The 16,301-nt window shown below is 35.6% G+C and overlaps 2 protein-coding genes across 2 annotated transcripts; one reads left to right on the top strand and one right to left on the bottom strand.

Annotated features, from left to right (window-relative positions):
• Positions 1 to 155: 155 nt before the first annotated feature.
• Positions 156 to 5,893, bottom strand: LOC124645833 (cysteine protease ATG4B). The gene is made up of 9 exons (XM_047185758.1): positions 5,648 to 5,893; positions 5,293 to 5,488; positions 4,483 to 4,629; positions 3,499 to 3,578; positions 2,691 to 2,836; positions 2,183 to 2,317; positions 1,692 to 1,790; positions 1,355 to 1,520; positions 156 to 985 (listed from the first exon to the last, which is right to left on the bottom strand). Exons 1-9 carry the CDS (start codon positions 5,766 to 5,768, stop codon positions 927 to 929), a joined length of 1,149 nt encoding a protein of 382 aa, XP_047041714.1. The 5' UTR covers positions 5,769 to 5,893; the 3' UTR covers positions 156 to 926.
• A 317-nt stretch (positions 5,894 to 6,210) lies between these two features.
• Positions 6,211 to 13,258, top strand: LOC124646199 (NHL repeat-containing protein 2). The gene is made up of 11 exons (XM_047186295.1): positions 6,211 to 6,484; positions 6,746 to 6,912; positions 7,306 to 7,465; positions 7,859 to 8,037; positions 8,969 to 9,116; positions 9,394 to 9,561; positions 9,982 to 10,149; positions 10,434 to 10,550; positions 10,875 to 10,979; positions 11,789 to 11,898; positions 12,261 to 13,258. Exons 1-11 carry the CDS (start codon positions 6,328 to 6,330, stop codon positions 13,074 to 13,076), a joined length of 2,295 nt encoding a protein of 764 aa, XP_047042251.1. The 5' UTR covers positions 6,211 to 6,327; the 3' UTR covers positions 13,077 to 13,258.
• The last annotated feature ends 3,043 nt before the right edge of the window (positions 13,259 to 16,301 follow it).

Below are 16,301 nucleotides of genomic sequence, written 5' to 3'. Positions count from 1 at the left end.
CTATATGAGCGTGTGATTCGGATGCTATCGAAATTCATTTTTGAGTATTTTGTATCCGATTATGCATTTTTTTTACTAAGCGGGAAAAGGTCTTTATCAAATGAGGATATTTTGAGAAACCCGAAATAGAAACAATATAGAGATAAAGAAAGCAATTATTTTTAACACTTTTATTTATATAAAATATTTGAGTAGGCTGTTCCACCCAGCCTGTAATTTTGTAACAAAACATTACCCTAAAACACATAACACAAATTGTTATTTTAACACATTTCTTGCTGTTACAAAAATCTTAGACACGCAAGTTTAAATACATACATGATATTTTACGCTAAACCTATAGCTTACATGCTAATGGCATATAATAATTGGCTCTGATAAAACTAAAACCTACTACTCAGCATATAGGTACATATTATGCAATTAATGTAAAACTTATTTGGACAATACATGCACAAGAACTAAAACTTAACCCTTTATTACAAGTTATTAATTCAAGTATAATAATTATGTATTTGTTATTGTTTATTAATTAAGCTTCAATATTTCGAGTCTATCTAAATTATGACTAGATGATACCTGAACTCTATGCGAGTTGCCTATAAGATGCACTGATTATCACAATTTTTCTCAGGAATGTCAATCAGCGTACATAACTTTCAAGTGTTTATTTACATAAATTGCACAATAAAATTGTAAAGGCACTGCAAAATATAATGTAGCGGCTTACACTATCCAGTCGTAGGCACTATTACTATTCATGAATATCAGTGTCTACAATGTAGGTAACTTAAAACAACAATTACGTTACCGTACATAAGTACGAGTGCGGTCATCTATTTCATAAAACATATATTATATTAAGGTCTATCTACATTAAGACGTTTGTGTGATAAATTGCATTATTATTCCGTTGTACGCAATTTTCACAGAATTTCGAATTCGTCGTCCGAGTCGTCGAATTGTCTGTCTACGTCTTCAAATTCTGTAACAAGAAAATCAACACATTAACCATTTTACATTCGATTATACTCTTTGAGAGTGAAGGAATAGGGAGTGCACCTGTGTCTGCGCAAATGCTCGTGCACTATAATATGTCCTGCGCAGCTGGCTGATCTTCTTAAATGAGAACAGCCGCCGTGGCCGAAATCGGCCGTGGACGCCATTATATGATAAAGGAAGCTCAATTTTATGTTTTCAAGTGACGCGGCGCGGGTAAGACCGTAGGAAACAGTCAGAGACGAATAGAGCTGCAATGGCCTTTGGGTTATTTTTAAGTGATTGAGCGTGTAGGATAATAGCACAGTAGGTATTTTACTACACAGTTTATACAATAGTGAGAATCATAAATTACCCGTAAATAATGTAGTATTTTGTAAATCTATGTCCGATGTCATAGGCCCCCAGTGCGACGGTCGCTTCTCGCAGATTTCGAACAGGGGCTGTGTCTCGCACATTAGCTTAGTTTCTATAGTCGCACACAATTCTTCAAAATCGGTTTTTGTTCTACACAAGAAACACTGCAAAAAATAATGTTATTAAACACTTAAATAACATAAAAAAATATAAATTTATTTACTGAAAATATATGGCTAATGGACTTATCGAGAGTTTTCCACCACAACCATAGATATACATTTAAATGTATATAAGAGAAGACCAGGGTATATATATTATGTATGTCAACTCACCACTGCTACAGAAGGATCCATTGCCAGCATGGGTATCCGGGAAGCATATTTACAGTGGTATGAGCAGTCCATTTCCTTTTGTTCATCAGTCAATTTAGTCTGTAAAAAAGAAATTGTTATTATAAGATAATTACCTATTGGTACACTAAACAAATTCCTGCCCTTGAAAGTAGTAAATAACACACTTAGGGTGCAAGTAACAAAATTGGCTAAATTGTACTTGCAACATTGCATAAAGCAATCAACTTGCTTTTAATATTTTGTTTTTCAAGAACATACAAAAGTTAATATGTTTCTTTGTTTGCACGCACTTGTCTCAGTAACTACAAATCTGGTTTGAAACAATATTTTAGTGCTAGATAGCCTATTTAGAATGGAAGCTGTAGATTACATTTTATCTATGTACCCGAAGTAGTTCGTACAGTACGCGGGTGAAACCGCTGACGGAAGCTAACTTCATTAATATTTCTGGTCATTATTCTACTATTTACCTCAACTAAGCCAGATTTCTGTGTGGTGTGAGGATCCAAGTATATAACTTCGTCTTCCACACACCCCACTAGGTACAGCGCCTGGTTGGGCTTGCCGCCGATCACGCCGATGGATTGAGGGCATTGGAAACATATCTGAAACACAGAAATTAAATTATTTTAATATATATTTGCATTAATTAGCTTGCAGTTCATCTAGCTTCGACGTCAATAAGTTTTACTTTGTGTAAACCAATTACAGGGGGTTGGTCTTCATAAAGTAATAAATTAAGGCTTTTAAACTCAATAAATACTATGTTTGAAAATGAATGAATTTTTTTACTTATATGAACAATCACAGTTGGAGGATTTTTCTATAGAACACTTTGACTATGTAGCTAAGTAGCTAGGAGTTACCAAGACAACTTGTTCCTGCATTTTCGGGTCATCAGTTGAGATTTTAAATGCAGGGTTTTTCGAATAAGTTTGAGGCAGATCTGATAATATAAAATAAATATTAAAAGTTTACCTTTAATCCATCAATATAAACGGGATTAATGTCGCTAAGGCCGAGCCTGAGCGGCACTATTAACAGCAGCGGCATCCAGTCAGACACCACGCAGTCCGGAGTCGCCGACGTATCGCCTCTGTCGTTGTTCACTACGCATTGTTGTACTGAAAACACAGTTAAAAAAAAAGCGTACAACAAGCTGAATTGAGTAAGTCATTCTTTTTGGGAAGACTTTTAAGAAGAGTTGATTTTGACCCAATGGCAAAAAAAGTTATTAAAAATATGGTTGGCTAAAATGTCATTATCACGACCAAATCACTTTTACAGAGATAATATTCAGTTATGCTTGCCAAAAAAAATCATATGCAAAGGTATAGGTACTAGTCAAATAACGCAGTGCATCACAATAAAAAGTATTTAATTTTAGTTAAGTTCTTTAAGCAGTCACTTGCCTAGTAAAAAATATAATGCTTCACCTATGGAATGGTAATAAAGAATTGAGTATTCACTATTAAGTATCAGCACATAAGTACAAATAGTAGATATATAATTGCATACAAGTATCTACAGATATTGAGCTAATATAATTGCACATGAAATTCAGAACTTATAAACAATTGTTAATTATTTGCCTATGTATAACTAAGGTTATTTGTCAAGGTTGTTTGCAAGCAACTACATTAATGTAAACACCTTAATGTTTGTGTCACATGCAATATGTGTGATTACATATACTTAAAAAAACAAGAGAAAGTCATCTACTTTCGACTCAATGAACTCATATTTTGGTCACCTAGGTAATTTATATGATAATGATTTTACTTACAAATGTCCTCTTTGACAATAGTATTATCTAAAGCGACATGGATCACCAGGGAGCTCCATTTATCGTAAACTGCTAGCTTTCTGAAATAAACAAAACATATTGGCTTTAATACAATGTGTTAAAAATTATAAACAAAATTGGCTGTTACTTATAATGAGCTTTTATTTATATTAACAGATAAATATACACATAACAAAGAAAAGGTTTTAAAGATAAGTATGATTGCTTGACCAGCATATATGGAAACATTGTCAGACTGGCTGGATTCCAAGCAATATCCATAAGGAGAGGCAACTTGCTGAGTCACAAAGAAACATTTTAATTAATGCAGACAGAACAATGTATTTGAACAATTGTTTTTTTACTTATATGTTTTTGGTAAGTATCAGTAACTACAGTACTAACCTCCATATTAATAAACACAGATTAAAGTTACCAAAGAATAAGAAAGGAATAACCATACATTTAAATTGGTTTAAACTTGGATTAACTTTCATCATCTGCCTAGCACTTTGCCAACTATTTTAAACTCAAACCGTCTTACCACAAAAACTTTTAAACGTCAGTTTATGCCTTGTCTAAAAAAATGTCAAATTATGACGTTGACATACGGTTCATTTTGCAGCCAAAATTTTATTAGACAAGTGTAAAACAGGGGTTAAAGTTTTTGTAATAAGTATCTTTATTGTGGGCATATGAAAGTTACAGATCTTAACAATATATTCGAGTATCAATATGTCCTGCCTAATAGACATACAATAATTTACATGAGTAGGTATTGGCACTACAATTTATATTTGGTCAATTTAATATTTTAGGGTCAGTTTCCAGTCTAACCAGATACAGCTGAGTACTAATATGACCTTCTCAACCAAGTTACTGTTAGTAAGGCTGGTTGTCAGACTTGGATTAACTTACACTGTGTTTATTGGTAAGAGGTTATGGCTTAAGAAAAGTTGATACAAAATTAGTATTAGCACTTACTTCAACACTTGTGCAACAGTGTTTGGTCCAAACCATTGGCCCACTTCCTTGCCTTCTGAAGCCCCCATCAACGCCACTTGATGGATAGAGTATGGAGCCTGCTTTCTCTCCTCAAACCTCTGAATTATCTTCAAGTATGTTGGATCTCTGAAAGTTATACATATATCTCTAGTATATTTCGTTTTCATTATAATGTTGAAAAAGCTAATGACGGGCAGATTCATCACCAGATAACTTTTATCTAAAGAATATGTATGACATGTTGTTAGTTTTTGTGTTAAATATGTAAAACCTCAGATAAAAGTTAACTTATAATTTAATAATCAGCACTTAGTAATTTAAAATATTATTACTTTTTGTACTAATATTTATTAATTCATTTAGTTCTTTGAATTGAAACCTAACACAAGGATATTTCAAGATATTTGTTGCTAATTGAACTATTTGCATATAAAACATTGAGAAAAACCAAGAAGTTATTCCTTTAAAACAATAGATTAGACATGCTCCAATTCTATACTGATAAGCAGTCATACAATGTTCGCATGGGTCATTATAAACTTCTAGCTAATCATTTAACATTAAATTCATACTGATTGATACTTGATAGAAGCATTGTGCAAATTATTCATAGTTGTACATATAAAATATAAAAATTATAATATATCTATTACTAACAGGAAAACTATTAATTTACATCATTGAATGCAATCAGCAACATGTTGCAAGGCCTAGCTGCCTTCAAATAATGACTGGTTTACTAGTTTCATCTGTTTTATAAAATAAAAAGCTTGTTCAAGTGTTGTTTACCTAGTCTCAGGTGTCCAAACCCAGTCAGCTGACAGATGTACTCTCACGAGCGCGACGCCTAGGACCATTTGTCCACATCGAAGCATGCAACCCCATCCTTTATCAGAAGTAAGACCTTCATCGCCTATAGGAATAAACCCTTTCCTATAGGTACACCATATAATTGACGTGATGTCCCTTCTGATGCGGTCCAAATCTGCAAATATAACTTCGTCATAATGATCGAATATTCAAATCATTATCATTATGTTTACGAATGATGAACAAGGCCCTCGACAACAATGGGCTGCGGTAGATTTAGTTGGCATTGGATCTTTTACTTGGAGCTGTAAACAATAAATGAATAATCACGTACCCTGGACAGCGCTATATTTTTTTCCCAAGATCCATACACTCTCCTTTGTCTGAGGAATATCATCAGGCTCGACGTTATTACCGTCAGACGACAAGTAACATATATCAAACACGGCATCCATGTTCGAACATAATTCGATGGAGAACTCCAAAAAACGAGTACGGAATTGTTACAAGTTGAAAATGCAACGAGAAAAATAAACACGAATACGCCTTCCAACAAATAAACACAAGGATGAATGAAATGAATGAGTAATGCCGAGAAAAAGGGAAATTATCGTTCATTCATTTTAGAAATGTCAAAGTCAAGAATAGAATATCATGTTCAAATGGAAAACCTGAAAAAACTAAGATAATATTTTGCTGCTTTTACTGAAAATATAAAGTGAATTTGTTTAAAAAATTTATTGAAACTTGAAATATATTGAAGAAGCATGACATGGGCTAGATATGAACATAGGAAACATCTTTATTGCGAGTTTGCCAGGTCATAAAATAATTAAAATTGGCTAATATTTGTGTCAATGTCATTGTGGAATTCACTGTCAAGTACGGGAAAATAAAATTTTATGAAATCACACACAGCATGATATAAGGAAGGTTGTTTGTTTGAAGTTTGAAGAAAATAAATAAATTAGTAAATTGTGAATCTCAACTTAATTCAATACAAAAGTGTAAAACATGGAAGCGGCTTCTTTAGACTTCGTTGCGCAAGCATGTATGGACTTAACTGATGCTATAAGCGGAGTTACAAGTGAATTTGAACGGGATTCTCACATTTCATACCATATCAAGAAAGTATGGTCAACAGTTACTCCGATAGAAGACTTTAAAAAGAGTAAGAACCTTTGCTTTTGTGTACGATAAACGCACCTACTAGATCATAGCAACAGTACGGAAGTCTTGATCTAACGGGTTAAGTTTATGATTAAGTGCACAACAACATTTACGCACTTTATAATTATTTTACATAAAATTACCGTTTCTCTTGAATATTTAATCGTAAGCTCAGTTATGAACAATTATATCCCTTCACTGTATTCTCTATGTAGGAAAAACAGCTAAGAGTAAAATTCAAAACTAATTTTTTGACTTCCAGACTTGGAGTGGGTGAACGTGTCGGAGCCGATATCCTTGGCGCAGCACTGCTCCGACAAGATTGTGATATTGGACTTCTGGACCTATTGCTGCATTAACTGTTACCATGTACTGCCTGACCTGGCGCATATTGAGAAACTGCACTCAGTTGAAAAAGGGGTAGTGGTGGTAAGTGTTTTGTATTGTGCCTGTACTTCAGGCTGGCTCAATATCAAGATATTGCTGCAGAGACTTGACAAAAAAAGTATTAAGAATCACTTGTAATAAATATTAATCATTGAATGATATGAGAATCTTAATTTCGCTCTAGAAATATATTACCTGTCATGGGTCAGAAATGATTTCTAAGGCAAGTTGAAAAACTTATCAATATCTTGGTAATTACCATGTTTCAAAATAAGTTATCTGTACTAAATAACATGTTATATCATTTGGGCGAACTAAGTAACTGGTTATATCATTTGTGCTTGTAATATTTCCTACATCTTAAAATAACTAAATTCTATAGAAACATAACAAGACTTGGAAATTCAATGACTAACACATCATTTCTAACTACAGATAGGGGTGCACTGTGCCAAATTCACAAATGAGAAGGACTCGTCCAATGTGCTGTCAGCCGTACAGAGATATGGCATCCATCATCCAGTGGTGAACGATGCTGACAGCTGCATGTGGGATGCACTTGGAATTAAATGCTGGCCTACACTACTTATATTAGGTGAGCTACGTGAATAAATGCTGAATATATTTTTAACACTGGTTTATGGTTGCAATAATTGTACATAGGAGGTTTTCTTTTGATCTATTCAAAGGTTTAAATATATAAAGGTAAACTACAACTTTTATAAACATTTTATTGACTAGTAATATTGAAATAAATAAATATGTGAGATAGATAGATAGATATTCTTAATTAGGTACTAAGAGCGATCTCTTCCAGACAACCTTTGGATTGATTGAGACGAAAAGGGAAATATTATACGCTTAATCATGTATGTAGACATTCTCAACCATTAATTAATGAGTAATAATTACATTATTTTAATTTTTTTTGGACATTTAACTTGACAGTGCAGAAAAGCATTATCTCTACATTTAATATTTTTTCCAGGTCCCGGCAATAAGCCCCTATTTGTGTTAACGGGTGAAGGGCACAGAGACGAACTGGTGTGGTATGTGGGTAACGCGGTGCGTCACTTCGGCAGCCGCATATCCAACGCACCCATAGCGGTAGCACCCGCTAAGCATCTGAAGCCTAAAACTGAAGATCTGCTCTATTTTCCTAGCAAGGTTAGTGTTTAAATCTGATGAGGATCTGAGACTGGTCAATCTATGGTTCTTTCTTCATTTATTCTTGTTCCTAAGAAGTTCGTGATAATTTATAAAAGTGCATATTGCTTGAGGTTGTTCAAACAAATAATAGTAATCTCTTCCTCTGTAAAAAAATTTAAGACGAAAATAAAAGAAAATTGTGTAACGTCGCGTCGGTCGGTCGTCAAAAATTATTGCATTTTCTTTTTACGATATATGGGCCTACACAGTTTTACTTAAGCTTGGGTTTCCTAGGAAAGCGGTGCCGTCATATAGCGACCGTACTATTACGGACGCAAATAGACGGTCGTCTTTACGGTGATGACATGTGGAAAGTTCCACGGCCGTTTTAACACACCGTCATAAACTTTTTGTTAGTTGTATTATACTTACTAACCTGTTTTATTTAATATTTCTCAAATTTCACGACACCAATTTTGTTTTAGTTGACTTTTTCTATAATCTTTACTTTTTATATTATTTATTGCTTCGTGGTTACGAACGAAATCTAATAAAATTTCATCGTCCTCGCTGCTCCAAGAGTTGGAACTCATTTTTTACGTTGTTCCGAAAAAAAAACACAAATACAGATTAAAAAAGCTTCACCGCTTTCAATAAAACGTTCACCAAACCATCTGACACCGTTAAGACGGCCGTCATGCAAATGGCGGCACCGCTTTTTGAAGTTACGGTGTACGTTACCGCTCTCTAGGAAACCGCCCCATTTCGTTTACATAGACAACGTTCTAGTGACGTCATTCACCGCTGTATTACGGCCGCTATATGACGGCACCGCTTTCCTAGGAAACCAAAGCTTTACCCATACAACTTTTGCTTTGATTAAACAATTTGGCACAAGCTACAAACATAGACTACTGAACGTACCAGACAACTACCTTTATTCCCCCAGCTGGCATTGAACCCGTACTACCGCGGTCGTGCAGACGAGCCGTTCCTAGCTATCTCGGATACTGGCCATCATCGTATAGTGCTCACTGACTGCGCAGGAGTTGTACTAAGAATTGTCGGAGGGTTGGAACCTGGATTTAAGGATGGCAGTAAGTATTCAATGTGATGTGCAATACATATATTTTTAGTAAACGAGGTAAGTAATAAAAATATTGTATTTATCCTCATATTCCAAATCAGAGGCCATCAGGTAGATTTGAGAAGACTGACACTTAGGCTTCTTAAGCGATTAACCTGCAGCTTATTTGATAAAGGAAGAAGATTTGAGCTTATTGCCAGAACTTAAAGTAATCATAACTCAAGCTGCTAATGACAACTTCCTTCTAGGCTATTTCATATACTTGATACTCTAAATATCTTCCTCAGAACTGAACGAGGCTCAGTTCAACTCGCCACAAGGAGTATGCTGGTTGTCGAGCAACGTGCTGGCAGTATGCGACACTAACAACCACGCGGTCCGCGCTATACATCTCGACGAGGGCACTGTCGAGATACTCGCCGGCACCGGGGAACAGTCGCCACATGGTGATCCAGGTACGAAGTATATTAAGTTTGATATGTTTTTGTTCAAGAAAAAAGCTTGGAGATGAATGGTTTTCGATTTTAAGTATTATTATTTGTTATTGCAAAGTTGTCATTGTTATCAAGAGTCTTGAAAAAACTAATGATATGATAGTATTGAAATTTAAAGCGGGTTATTCACTCGGTTTTTTTAACGCGGCAGCGCGCGGTTAGCGTGACAGGTTTGTGCCGGATTATTGCGCGGAACATTTTTCTACTGATAAACCGAGTGACAAAATCAGCTTAATATAAAAATCTTGATGCTATCAGCACTTTATTGATTTATTGATTTTATGACTATCAAAATTAAAAAAAAATCGTACAAAACCACAACGAGTCATCCAACTACAGAACAATTTTTGCTCTTACAATATTTTCTTCCTTTTCCCACAGGCGGCAAGTGCCTAGGCGTTCAACCACTAGCGTCACCGTGGGACGTGCTTCTCTACACGACGCCCGACATGGACATGTCAGTGCGTCCTCTCCTGCCGCCTCCACCGCCGCCGCCCGGCGCCCAACCCGCTGCCGATAGCAAGGAGCTCGCTAAGGGAGATCATAAAGGTACGTGTCATAAAGTCAACAATTTAAAGGGAAGATAGGGGCAATTAATACCTAAGCGTTTAGTCGCTTAAGGACCTGGGACATGTGGATATGCGATGTAAATAATGTTCAGAATCTGCCCTGACAGCTCCATAGTCTTTTAAGGAACTAACAGAATCTACACTACCAAGCACGATCGAGCCAAGAATAGTACATATTTGAATTGGATTCAGATGTCGATGAATAACATAGTGATAGAATTTAATAAATCTAATTTTACTTAAATAGAATCTGGTTTATTCTAGAAAAAGATAAGGACAGCAAGCGTCGCGTGCTGCTGATCGCGTGCGCCGGCTCGCATCAGATCTGGGCGCTGTTCCTCGACACCACCATCTGGTGGAAATACAAGACTTTCACTGAAGGTACGTCAGCATTACAAAATTACATTAAAATGTCATATTATTTAATTTAAAAATAAAACTTTTTTTTTATATATGTAACGTTTGTTACGATTTACAAAATTAGCAAAGTATCCATATGCTGCCTAAACATGCAATTTTATTTTATAAAAAATAAATAAACAGATGTTTGACAGGTGCTTAATAAAAACAAAAATTCTGAATGAAAATGTTGAAATGTTGTATGGACATTTTACTTAAACACGTGACAAATATAACTTTTTTTATTGAATCTATATTCATAGGTATAAAGTACCTATTTCTTATACATAACATATTGATGTTCAGGTACATGTGTGTGTATCGCGGGTTCTGGCGCGGAGGCAGCTCGCAACAGCGCCTACCCGCACTCCGCTGCGTTCGCGCAGCCCTCCGGACTTACACTCAGAACCGGTGAGTTTTAAAAACAAGGGAAAAATGTAGCTAAAATACTGTAATAATAAGATATATATTGATGTCGCCGTTCCGCATGACGAGAACCTCGTGAAAGCTGAAAAGAGAAACAAATAGCGCACAAGGTTGTCGCCATGTGGAATGTCGACACAATGGTCTAATAGCCAAAAGCCTCGACCAACACCTCATGAGGCTCTCGTTGGGCGGCTGGATCAAGGGACTGATTCAGCAGGCAGTACTCCTTGATACGGCGCGTATTGTGAGGAGGTTTCTGGGACCCTTACCGCCCCGGTACCTTGGACCCTGTGCCCGATATCAGTGGCCAGTTTTTTATATTAAAAAATGCATGAAATATGTAAATAAATTAAAAAACAAGATAATATAGATGATATGATTTGACAATACCAGAAGGTATATGACCTACCCTTCATCTTTGTCTACTAACTAATTAGAACAGGAATGACGCAAATTATAGTTCGGCCATTCAGAGAATGCGTTCCTGACACGTCGCGATTGAACTGACGACGTAACTACATTCATTGATTATTGATATAATAATGTTGTTTTAATGCTCCTCAATTGTTAAAACGGTAAACAACCAGCAAAAATATTTTTATCGTAACTGCAACGCCATTGCAAAGTTACGTCGTCAGTTCAATCGCGACGTGTCAGGAACGCATTCTCTGAATGGCCGAACTATAAGAAATTTATTTCATACCTATTTTTTTTATCTTTGTGTCATCAGTTTTAGCATTTAATTATTATTTACGGGTAACAAAATTGAGATTGATAAGGTTTATTTATTTTAGGATCAAGCCCAGAGATTTTCATCGCTGATTCAGAGAGTTCGTCTATCCGCCGACTCGCGTTGACAACAGGACAAGTTTCTACTCTATGCGGCGGTGACCGCAACCCTTTAGTATGCACACATAATTAACTATAATCACATTACCATGAGCTTTAACACTTATTAGTTTAATGTTCTATCTAGTTCATTATAATTGCTAATACAATATTATGAATATTTCATAATTTATGCCCATGTTTATACAGAAGTTTATGAGAAGTGTGGTGTTGGTTTGCACCTGCCTATTTTGCAAATATGTTGCATGAGTGTTGAGCGAGCGAACTATGTTTCGAGCTCTGCATAGTTTAAAATTGCGTTACCATAAAATTATCATGATAAAAATGCTAAGCTTCTCGCTAAAATGAGCTTATATATTTAGTCTGAAACTAAAAAAGACATTACCATAAATAATTTTATTTTCTATTTCTGTGCAGAATTTATTCGCATACGGAGACGTGGATGACACGGGCGTCGACGCCAAGCTACAACACCCGTTAGGCGTGGCTTACTGTGAATCTTCCAAAACTCTCTACGTAGCCGACACATACAACCACAAGATCAAGAAAGTCGAAGTCGGCCCACAAAAAGTCACCACATTAAACCCCACAATGAACGAGACCACTGACCCAGCGAAATTTAACGAACCATCCGGACTATCCATTACTGGTGACGGAAAATACCTCTATATAGCCGACACAAATAATCACTGCATCAAAATACTCAATCTTACGAAGAACGTGTGCCAAGACTTCAAAGTAAGACTAATGGAGCCCAAGTTTATCGAACCAGATAATTTGATCCTGTACAAAAACGACTTGTTTGTCAATAGGAAATGTGGCAATCTTATCATTTACTTCAATGTTAGTTTGGACTCGGATACCAAGAATGTTAAGTTCACTCCTGGAGCTCCGCAGAACTGGCTTGTGTGTGTGCGTGATGAAAACAGTAAGGATGTGACACAAGAAGATTTTGAGTTCATTAGTTCTTCCCACAAAGGCAGCAAGTTGCCTGGTCGGGTCGAAATGAAACTCAAACAGCGAACAGATAAGTTCCTTTATCGCTTGTACCTGAGTTTCCACACGGCGCTCTGTGACGCCTCAGTATGTTTCTCACACTCCTTCACTATCAGATCTACAATTTTAGTTAGAGATTCCGTAAAGAAGGTCGAGTCGTACAAGATTACGTGTAAAGTGAACCCAGTTAACAGGCCTGACACTAAACAACAGCAGAAAGATGATCAGAAGTCATAAGTTCTTATTATTTAGCAAATGTAAGCACAACACAGCTTTAGCACTAAAACAAATTAATTTTAAGTTAACCTGATTACTTTTAAGCGCAGTTGTTACTAATAACAGAGATTGTTATTTTTATTTGGTTTTTATTACCTTTTAGTTATGTTAATTGACATAAAGACATTTTTTTTTATAAAAAACTTGTTTTATTTCCTCAATTGGTATAAAAGTAAAGTTAATAAAACGATTCAGTACTTAAGTATTATCTAATTTACATTTAAATCGTGAGCGTAAGTTACAATAAAGTTCATTGATTTTTGAACGCAAAAGGCAACGTCTTACGGAAGTTAATAAGTAACTGTAGACTGTAGGTTATCATACCTATGAAAGTGGCAATGACATTTTATTATGCATCACGAGGAAATGCCGATCTAAATATTCAATTTTGATTTGATACAGAATTCATGACTGTGCTGACCTTATTTATAAACCATTTATTTAGTCACAAGCTTGGACCGCTTAAGCTCAGGGATATATAGTTCTATGAACTACACATTTCATAATATTTGGTGACGAATATTCATTTAAACCAGATAATGTTATTATGTTAAACAATTAAATTAAATTCGAAACTTCTTGAAATCGTCGTTTTATCGCTAGAGCGGTGAAAATTAGGAGTTTCAGCAATACAATAAAACTGCGTTTGTAATGCTGCATAATTTCGCAGTTTTAGGTAGGTATACATACGAGTCTGTTGAATATCTGGTGTACAAGACTGATAACCTAATAATGTATGGGTACCACGATGAATAATTGAAAAAAAAACCTAATAATATCTTTAGTCAGAAATCGTGAATCGTCGCATCCCCTTCGAAGGTCGATAATTACGCGACTAGACATCGATATAATATAGGTATATATAACACGATAATCTGAACGCATTCGATCACGTATTCTATTGAGACTCATCTCATTTACATTAGTAAGTGCTACGAATTAAAACAGTGGCCTTACTATCTAACCACGGTGATTAGGCTATCAAGATAAAGTACCTTCGGAGCATTAATTGCGCACATCTGTAGTGATGTCCAATATTATCGAATCGACCTTACATATGGCTGAGATAATTAAAAGTTTGATGAGTTGCACTGAATTTCCTTTTAAGATTTCCTAGACAATTTATTTTCATAGCTTATGAATAAAATAATAATTATGTAAGCTTATGTGGAACGGTGATTTGATTTAATTAGTATTTGGTATCAGGAAATTTAGAGTCAGATTAATAAGAGAAGAGATGGATGGAACGGAAATATACACAGTAGCAGCATGTATACTTAGGTTTTATAAAAGTAAAAAATAAAATAGTTTTTATTTGCTAAAAGTACTTTCAGTATGCTTACATTTGCGTTGAGCCACAAACTTAGTTTCCAAAGTACAACGCGAGAAGTTTATAAGAAACTAGGTAGGTACTTAGCCTTTCAGAATGTTTTGTAGGTACCAACCAAGTATAGCTTTTTCAGGTTAAATCTGGTTATTGATTTATGAATGAGTAGATATTAAAATGTCGGAATCAAGGCCATTGGTAAATAGCTCTCTTTCCTTGGCGCCTGTGTGCGCTGCACACTTCACACACAGGGGTGGCTAGGCCGCTATGAAGTTTCGAGCTGTGTTTTTTGAAGACTACGTTGTTAATACGCTGCAACTACTATAATAATATAACTACTAGAATAACTCGTATGTACTTCATAGTACCTTATTTTACGCCATATGAGCAGGTACATACCTACCCTTCATTTTGTCACGTCCATAAAGTTATATAAAACCTAACGCTGACCTCTTTGCCGGCAACTTCGTGCACCGTTTAACGTTTAAACGCAGGCAACTAACAAAATAATAATGCACTCGAATTCAGTGGCTGGCTGCAAGGGGGCTAAGGTCGTCCGCGTCATTACGGCATCAAGCCGCATCCCAAAACAATTGCGCCGTGGATACACAATTAGGCCCTTTGATATCTGACATCTTGAGCTTTTTAAATGCTTAGCTGCACCGGTGACTTTTCGACATAGATCTACGGAAAATCAAGCACATTTGGCATAAAGTGCCTTATCTATAGGCTTTTTTTTATATTTATATTTAATCTGGATTTCCTTAGCTATGGTACCTCATGTCCCGAGCCTTTTCCCAACTATATTGGGTTCGGCTTCCAGCCTTAGGTATGGTACGTCATCATCATCATCAGCCTATCGCAGTCCACTGTTGGACATAGGCCTCTCCAAGTGCACGCCACTGAGATGGTACGTACCTACCTGAAATTGAAGCACTAGTGAATTCAAAAAAAAGTTTTACAAAGTGTAGCAAAAGTCACACTCATTCAACATTTAAAAAGTTTCGTTAAGTTTTCAGCAATGTTATTCTTTAGTTTTTAAGTATCTGTTATGATGACCGATTCTATATTTTATGAACCTTACCTATGCTTTTAGGTGTAGTCCAAAACAAAATGTTCTGGTTTAGTTCAAGACATTATTTCAACAAAATCGACAGGCCTTTCAAACGCCCGCTAACCTTGACCGTTAATGTATCTAATACTCAATTAAGTAGACTGAAAAGTTTTGAAATAGTGCAATTGCTATCTTGTTTTAGATAGATAAGTATGTTAATATGTAGTGCAACAACATTAGCTTTGTAACGCGAAAAATGTGATCAAGCTCGTGATTAATTAAATGAGGATATTATGCAGTTATTTGTTATTGCTTTAAGTAACTATACTTCGGCCGTTCAGAGAATGCGTTCCTGACACCTATCAGTTAGTCACGACTAGTGATGGGCACAACATAACACTGAGTTCGTTACCGTTCCTTCAAAATGAACCGCCGCATTATTTTAAGATTATTTTCGTTTTAAATTGGCGGAATCATTTGTTTTATATTTTAGTTATTTAAGTGGAAACCAAAAAAAGGTAATATTCATATAATAAAATTGTTTTATTTATTCTTTGTTACAAGTACATTGAATTGAATGTGCGAACAGAATATTAATCAGACTCCGATTTGCTTGAGGAGGTGGTGTCTTCATCATCATCTTCGCCTACATGTATAATTATATTATTATCAATAACAGAATCAATCCTGATATCTCGGTCTAACAAAAGCCGGGTAATCAAATAAAAACAGATCGAAAACACTTGAAAAACGTGGTCTATGCGCACGAAACGACAACGGACGACTGTTTTAGCGTCACAAAATG

This window comes from Helicoverpa zea, chromosome 3 (assembly GCF_022581195.2).
Source record: "Helicoverpa zea isolate HzStark_Cry1AcR chromosome 3, ilHelZeax1.1, whole genome shotgun sequence".
NCBI lineage: Eukaryota > Metazoa > Arthropoda > Insecta > Lepidoptera > Noctuidae > Helicoverpa > Helicoverpa zea.
This window is presented reverse-complemented; position numbering and strand designations above follow the sequence as displayed.

Excerpts from the sequence above, each read along its gene's own strand:
- LOC124645833 (XM_047185758.1), bottom strand. The coding sequence starts at position 5,768 with ATGGATGCCGTGTTTGATATATGTTACTTGTCGTCTGACGGTAATAAC. Across the intron at positions 4,630-5,292 it reads GTTTGGACACCTGAGACTAG|AGATCCAACATACTTGAAGA; the intron begins GTAAACAACACT and ends TATAACTTTCAG. Across the intron at positions 2,837-3,498 it reads TATTGTCAAAGAGGACATTT|TACAACAATGCGTAGTGAAC; the intron begins GTAAGTAAAATC and ends CTGTGTTTTCAG.
- LOC124646199 (XM_047186295.1), top strand. The coding sequence starts at position 6,328 with ATGGAAGCGGCTTCTTTAGACTTCGTTGCGCAAGCATGTATGGACTTA. Across the intron at positions 6,485-6,745 it reads GATAGAAGACTTTAAAAAGA|ACTTGGAGTGGGTGAACGTG; the intron begins GTAAGAACCTTT and ends TTTGACTTCCAG. Across the intron at positions 10,980-11,788 it reads CGGACTTACACTCAGAACCG|GATCAAGCCCAGAGATTTTC; the intron begins GTGAGTTTTAAA and ends TATTTATTTTAG.